General features: G+C 50.1%; 1 protein-coding gene across 1 annotated transcript; it reads right to left on the reverse strand.

The window, feature by feature from the left end:
• Nucleotides 1-3081: 3081 nt before the first annotated feature.
• Nucleotides 3082-7361, reverse strand: LOC147014486 (uncharacterized). Its single transcript, XM_085852474.1, has 2 exons — nt 7224-7361; nt 3082-7050 (listed from the first exon to the last, which is right to left on the reverse strand). Exon 2 carries the CDS (start codon nt 6918-6920, stop codon nt 4647-4649), a length of 2274 nt encoding a protein of 757 aa, XP_085708600.1. The 5' UTR covers nt 6921-7050; nt 7224-7361; the 3' UTR covers nt 3082-4646.
• Between the last annotated feature and the right edge of the window lie 410 nt (nt 7362-7771).

The following is a 7771-nucleotide window of genomic DNA, read 5'->3' on the forward strand; positions in this document are numbered from 1 at the left end:
CACCATTAAACTCACACCGGGAGACGCGGCTGCACGTTCACACATGCCCACCGACATCTCCCTTACATACCGCTCTCTCACACACACGGTCTCCCTTGCACTCGGCCGTTCACTCACGCATGCCATCTCCCTCGCACACGTGGCTCCACTCACTCGCGGCCTTCCACTCACTCGTGCCATTTCCCTCACACAAACCATACCACTCACACACGCGGGGGCACTCGTCCGCGGTGCCTCACTCATACACCGTGCCTCACTCACACACACGGCGACACTCACACACGGTGCCTCATCCACACACGGCATGCTGGGAAGCACACACTCCGGCACACTCGCCACCACACCACTCACACACGGGGTCGCTTCCACACACGGGGACGCACTCACACCTTGCACCACACACACCGGGACAACCACACTGGGGATTCGTGTCCCCACAAGGGTCTCCGGGGCCTCTATACCACCCAAGCTCTCCGTGCACCTGCCCACAGCACTCCTCCCCTCGACCTCGCAAAGCACGACCGAACCCACCTGGTCGTGACTCGCCTCAAGGGGGCATACTCCCTCCCCTCGTTCCTGGAGGAGGCCATCCAACTGCTCGCACCGGGCCTCCACCCAGTCCACCAGCTCACCCCCATTGTCCTCCACTACCTCCGTGTGTGTGTGTGTGTGTGTGTGTGTGTGTGTGTGTGTGTGTGTGTGTGTGTGTGTGTGTGTGTGTGTGTGTGTGTGTGTGTGTGTGTGTGTGTCTCTATCCCCGTCTTCATCGTGTAGTCTTCCCTCTATCGTTCCCATCTCCCGTGTCTCTGCCAACTCAGTCACCTCTTCACCCTTTACCTCCCTTGTCTCAACTATTATTTCCGTCTCTTCCCTTATCTCCCTCGTGCACGTCTCCGTCACCCCAATTAGTTTGTCCCTCTCGGTTACCGTCACTTTTTCCGTCACGACCCTCGCCCAACACGTCCCCCGAATTATTTTTTTCTTACCCGCCTCCACCGCGGGCCCGACAGCCGTTGCACTCCCTCCCAGCTCGTTCGTTCCCACACGTGGCGTCGCCATTTTGAACTCCCCGGTTACTGCCTTCATGCCCGCCTGCAGGCTTCGGCCCATGTTCTGCGTCTCACCCCGCAGCTTTTTCATTTCTTCCTTCATTTGCTGTGTATTCGCATCCATCTTTTCGTTCATGCCTTTTATTTCGTTCATTTGTTGTGTATTCGCATCCATCCTCGCTGTCATTGCCGCCAGCATGGCGCATAGCTGGGCCATGTCGGGTGCGCTTGGGTGAGCCGTTTCGGCAAGGATCGGGGGGTTTTGGTGGAGAGGGGGGGGGGAGGGGAGGTGTCATACACCGCGGCCGCCGCCGCACCTATTTCGGGCTCTGGGTTCAGTTGGACGAGTTCGTGTTCCTGCACAACCAACATTTCCTGCACGGGGATTTCATCCTGGACCATGGATCCTACATTACTACACATATACATTCCTAATACCCCCGGCTCCCGCTCGCCTTGAGACGCCATCTTATTTCTCGTAAAGGGTTAATTTGAATCGCTCGTAATTTGGAGGGAATCGGGGGTCGCTCCTCTCACCCCTGGACCGATTCCCGTGAATTTAGCTGGAGACACGAGAGCCCGTTTTCCCGTTCTCCGATACCAGTGCTGCGAGGAGGGCGATGAGTTTATATCGCACGACCTGACACCAGTGTTGCGGATTCGCGCCCGCCGGCGTGCGAGCGGCCACGTAACTCGAATCGCGGCACGTCGCCCACCGGACGGACAATCCCGTCGTGACCCTCTCGGACTAACGCCGGGAACTAGTCACCGGTGGGCCTTTCGGCCTCACCACGATCGTGCCAATCGGCCCCCCGCGTGGGATAGGGTTGCTCGCCAAATTCGACCTACCTAAGTACCCACACGGAGGGTAGACTGGGCGATCGCACCTCGCCGCAGGTCGACTTCGGACACGGGCCACTTTAAGCGACCCGTTCCGTACTATCGGGATAACCGAGCGGTGTTATCGTCAGCCTGGACGGTTCGATTAATTATCGGGCGTTTTAGCCCACGACCAACCCTTTACGTGAAGTAAGATGGAGATTCAATAAAGGAAAAGACGAAGCGAAACGGGAAAACAGTTCAACATAAAGCACATTTATTTCGCGATGAACGGAAAGCACACATATACAATTACACCGAAAGCAAAGGTAAAAGAAGAAGAAACCCACAATAATACACAAAAAGCAAATGTAAAAGCAAAACACAATGCAGATCTAACCGACTAACGAGCACACGACAACACTTATACAGTTTTACTTCACAGACGGCGCCGACAATACATGTACTCAAAGCAAAAGAAAAGGACCACCCTCAAGGATGATGGGGGCGGACGGGCCTGGGGCCGAGACCGCGTCGGGCCTACCCGTCTGGTGATGAGCCGCAAATGGCGCTGGCGCCCCGACTCCGCGGGCCTCGCGGACAGTGTCTGGAATGGGGTGGGAACGGGGCCCCCTTCTCGCACTATCTCAGCGCGGGGGGAAACAGGAGGGGGTTGTTGATGCTCGGGGGGGTGAGGATATCTCGCTGGCTCGGGTCCCGCGACGAGCGTTTCCACCACGACCTCGGTCGCGTTACCGGCCTCTCCTCTCCGCAGCTCCCCGACTCTGACACGAGCACCCCCTCGACTGCCTTCGCCGCCGCCACCTCTCCAACTCTCCACAGCTCCGTCCAACTGCCTTCTCCGACTCCTCTCTTGACTGGCTCCTCCCAACTCAACTCCGAACTCCACTTGACTGACTCAACTACGAGCGAACGCGGCCCTTTATAGCCCCCGTGGCTTTGCTCCTTCACCTTCGACCCTTTACCTCCGACCCTTCACCTCTAACTGGCTCCCCATTGGACCGAGGAAAAGTGGGCGTGAATGCTTTTTGATCCATGAATCTGCATATAGCGATTGTTGTAGTAATCAACAATAGACCTTTTCGATCGGCTTTATTCTCACAAAACCCATACGCATATCTACAACAACATAAATATACATAGGGTAAGAATAACAAAATACAATAACTTGTACACATAATACTGAAGGCAAATAGCACATACGCATCACATAATAACGAAGTTAAACTCCATACTCTAATCCCAATTACATTCCTCAGAGTACATTATTCCTAATATAGTATATAACATACCATTACTGTTCCAGCATGACTTTCCATGGAGTACGTGGTATACGTGTCATCACCAGCCATTGACCTTCATATGCAGTGCTGCCACATCCGCCCAATTTCAGTTGCCGCCAATTACAGTACGGCACTTTATTATCACAACATTCACCCCCTTCCGAGAAATCTATCTCTATAAATCTAGTCTAATAGGAGGACGAATGGTGCGACCGGATCTTCTTGGCACTGGAGGGTTATCCACAGCATCTGATTGCTGTGGAGTTGCAGGAACCATATCAGGAACGAGATCACCCCCCTCTGAGCAGGGTGCGTCTTGGGGACTACCCTGGGGAATTACATTTTCTTCAGAAGCCTGAGGTAGAATTTGGGGTTCACTCTTGAATGGGGTTCCAATTGGGGCTAAGTGTCTAACAGAGACCGTAGTTTCCCTGCCATCCGGGTAGCGAATATGGGCATAGTGGGGTCCTGCTTGGAGGAGGTCGACTTCATCCACAAGGGGATCAGTTTTATTCGTGTGTACGTGACGCTTCAGCAGGACTGGCCCAGGATTGCAGAGCCAAGTAGGCACCGAGGCTCCCGAGGAAGAATGACGAGAATAGTTCAGAAGTCTTTCATGAGGGGTAGCATTGGTTGCTGTGGACAACAGTGAACGAATTGAGTGGAGAGCATCAGGCAGAACAGTCTGCCAGCATTTGATGGGTAGATTACGGGATTTTAGAGCCGTTGTGATTGCCTTCCAAATGGTACCATTGAACCTCTCCACTTGGCCATTCCCTTGAGGATTATAGCTAGTAGTTCTGCTACCAGCGATCCCCCTACTGGCAAGGAAGTCTTGTAATTCCTTGCTCATGAAGGAGGGTCCCCGGTCCGAATGAATGTAAGCCGGCATTCCGAAAATAGCGAACAGCTGACAGAGGCACTTGATAACCGTGGAAGTGGTCATGTCGGCACAAGGAAATACAAAAGGAAACCGTGAATATTCGTCCACAATGTTAAGAAAATACTGATTCTTATCTGTACTCGGAAGAGGCCCCTTGAAATCTATATTGAGACGCTCAAATGGCTGAGTAGCTTTTATGAGTCGAGTCTTATCTGGTTGGTGAAACTTGGGCTTGCATTCTGCGCATATTCTACAAGATCCAACAACCTGCCAGACATCCTCCACAGAATATGGCATATTCTTAGATTTCACAAAATGGTATAAGCGGGTAACCCCTGGGTGGCACAAGGCTTCGTGGAGGTTAAACAGTGAATGTCGATCGTGGCATGCCATCCCACTACAAGACCTGGAGAATGTATCAGAGGGAATGTTTTCTCGACCAGGACGATACACAATGTCAAAATCATAGCAAGATAATTCCATCCTCCAACGCATGAACTTATCATTCTTTATCTTATTTTTATGCTGCTTATCAAACATATAGCTCACTGATCGTTGATCTGTCTTTATAGTAAAATGTCTGCCTGTCAATTACTGTCTCCAGTGGCGAACTGTTTCAATAATAGCCTGGGCCTCCTTCTCAATAGAAGCATGACGACATTCGGGTCCCTGAAGGGTTCGGGAAAAGAAGGCTACCGGACGTCCTGCCTGGGTGAGGACTGCAGCAATTGCTACATCCGAAGCATCGGTCTCAACTTCGAAGGGTATGGAGTCGTCAATCGCCCTCACCACTGAACCTTCAATGTCTTGCTTAAGAAGATGGAAAGCCGCTTCTGCTTCCCTTGTCATGGGAAATGTAGTAGTGGCACACAGTGGGCGGATCTTGCTTGAGTCGTCATATATCCACTGTGAATAATAGGCAAAGAAGCCAAGGATGCATCGGAGCGATTTCATGTCCCGAGGAACAGGCAAATCCTGCAAGGGTCGGAGTCGTTCAGGATCCGGGCGCATTTCCCCTCCTTCCACCACATATCCGAGAATACTGAGCCTGTTAGTTGAAAAGATGCATTTGTCTTCATTGTAAGTTATATTCTTTCTCTTCGCAGCCTCAAGAAATTTCGTGAGATTAGCATCATGCTCTTCCTGAGTCATGCCGCAAATAGTAATGTTGTCTAAGTAAGCAAATGTTCCAACCAGTTCTTCTTCTTGGATGAATGAATCCACGATACGTTGGAAGCAAGCCACTCCGTTGGTGACGCCAAAGGGAACCCGAGCAAACTGATAAAGGCGTCCACAGGCCTCAAAAGCGGTGTATGGCTTATCTTCATTTCTGATGGGGATTTGATGATACGCACTACGGAGGTCAATTGTACTAAAAACACGGTATTGAGCAATCTTGTTAACAGTGTCATCTATACGAGGCAGAGGATACCCGTCAAGAAGTGTAAATTTGTTGATAGTTTCTGAATAGTCCACGGCTAAGCGTTTCTTGTGAGTTTCGTTCTTAATGACAACAACCTGTGCACGCCAAGAGGAGTTACTGGGCTCTATAATACCTTCCTCCAACATTCTATGAATTTCCTTTTCAATGAATTTACGATCATCGGGAGAGTACCGGCGTGATCGAGCAGCAACAGGATACCAATCAGCTGTCAAGTTGGCAAACAGTTCTGGAGGGTCAACACACAGTGTACTGAGTCCACAGATAACAAGAGGAGGCAAACTACCTCCATATGTCAGTGTAACACTATCATACAGTCCCTGAAAATCCTGGCCCAAAACTATATCTGAACACAGCTGAGGGAGTATGGACAGACGCACATCTTGGTAGCACCGACCGTTTACTTTGATATTGACTCGACAGAACCCTGATGTCTGAGCGGTGAAGGAAGTAGATGCCATGGAAACATTGCCTTGGGTGTGATGTACACTTAAGGAATGGCACTTAACGAGGTCGGGATGGATAAAACTTTCTGAACTACCACTATCCATAAGGCCATCCAATTCCACTCCATTGAGCGTGACCCTCACAACCGCCTTTGATAACACCCCTGGGGCAGCGGCAGAAGACACAGCCGCTAGCGTTGCCTGATCAGAGGAAGTTGCACAAGCACCAGTAGCTACTGATGAAGTACTACGGCACACCTTAGCAAAATGACCCTTTTTCTGGCACTTATGACACACAGCCTCTCGTGCCGGACATTTTACACGTGGGTGTTTTAAAAAACCACAAAAGAAACATTTAACACCCGTAGCAGCCATTACAGTTGTGGGTTCCACTTCACCGGTATTCTGATTGGATGAGGCAGCACCCAATGAACGGGAGGGTTGAATAACACAATAAGATTCTGAATTTCTTTGGGCTGAATCTAGAGATCTCGCCTGATCAAACATGGTAGCTAAATCTAAAGTCTTATTCTCTAATAGACGTTGTCTGATCAGTGGTGACTGCAGGCCGCTAATGAAGGCATCCCTGATGGATTCTTCACAATGTTGAGTTGCTGTTACAGCCCCAAAGTTACACTCTTTACTTAACGTTTTCAGAGTCAGAAGGTATTCATCTAAGGACTCTCCGACCTGCTGGCGGCGAGTTGCAAGACGATGGCGTGCAAACACTTCATTAGTGGGCTTTACGTACTGTGACTGTAAAGTACGGATAGCCTCATCATAAATGGTACACTCTGATATAGTTTCGTATAGTCTTGGTGAGACAAAATTTGTAAGCAGACTCATCTTATCCAGATTATCCTGTGGTAGAGCTCCCAGGAAGTTTTCGAACGTCTTCAACCAGTGTTTCCATTCTTGTGCCGCCATGGGTGAACTGGGATCCGAATCCAGCCTCTCTGGTCTCAGCAAACGCTCCATTCCAGTGTAGGCCTCGGCGCTCTTCTGGTCCAATCCAACCAGGTAAGTTTTGTGAGAATAAATTATTGTTGTAGTAATCAACAATAGACCTTTTCGATCGGCTTTATTCTCACAAAACCCATACGCATATCTACAACAACATAAATGTACATAGGGTAAGAATAACAAAATACAATAACTTGTACACATAATACTGAAGGCAAATACCACATACGCATCACATAATAACGAAGTTAAACTCCATACTCTAATCCCAATTACATTCCTCAGAGTACATTATTCCTAATATAGTATATAACATACCATTACTGTTCCAGCATGACTTTCCATGGAGTACGTGGTATACGTGTCATCACCAGCCATTGACCTTCATATACAGTGCTGCCACATCCGCCCAATTTCCGTTGCCGCCAATTACAGTATGGCACTTTATTATCACAACAGCGATATTACTCCGACGCACCTGGAGGCGGGGCCAAATCGCCCCATGCTCACTGATAGGACGGAACAGAAGTGGGCGTGAGTCGTTTTTGATCCGATTTCTTCGGAAAGGCCGGCGCCTTTGCACCCGCTGCTCGGTGCGCGCCCTGCACGAGTCCAGGATCGGCGCCCACAAGCGGCGCGGAAATGGCGGTGATGTGATGGTTGCGAGGGCGAGTTGTGACGGTAAAGGTCGTGGCTGTTGGCGTTGTTGTTGTTGTGAAGCGGTGTTGCGGCTGGTGGTTGTTGTGTGATGGCTGTTGAGACGTGGTTGGTGGTGGTAGTAATGGTAGTAATGGCGGCTGGTCCAAAATAAAGATAGTAAAAGAAAAACGGCTATCTAGAGGGGTCGCAGCCCGAATGAATGACAT

The sequence above is a fragment of the Eptatretus burgeri genome, chromosome 13 (assembly GCF_056783735.1).
Source record: "Eptatretus burgeri isolate ZD-2024b chromosome 13, Ebu_testis_v1, whole genome shotgun sequence".
In the NCBI taxonomy this organism is placed as follows: domain Eukaryota; kingdom Metazoa; phylum Chordata; class Myxini; order Myxiniformes; family Myxinidae; genus Eptatretus; species Eptatretus burgeri.

Coding starts and splice junctions, on each gene's coding strand:
- LOC147014486 (XM_085852474.1), bottom strand. CDS start 6,920: ATGGAGCGTTTGCTGAGACCAGAGAGGCTGGATTCGGATCCCAGTTCA.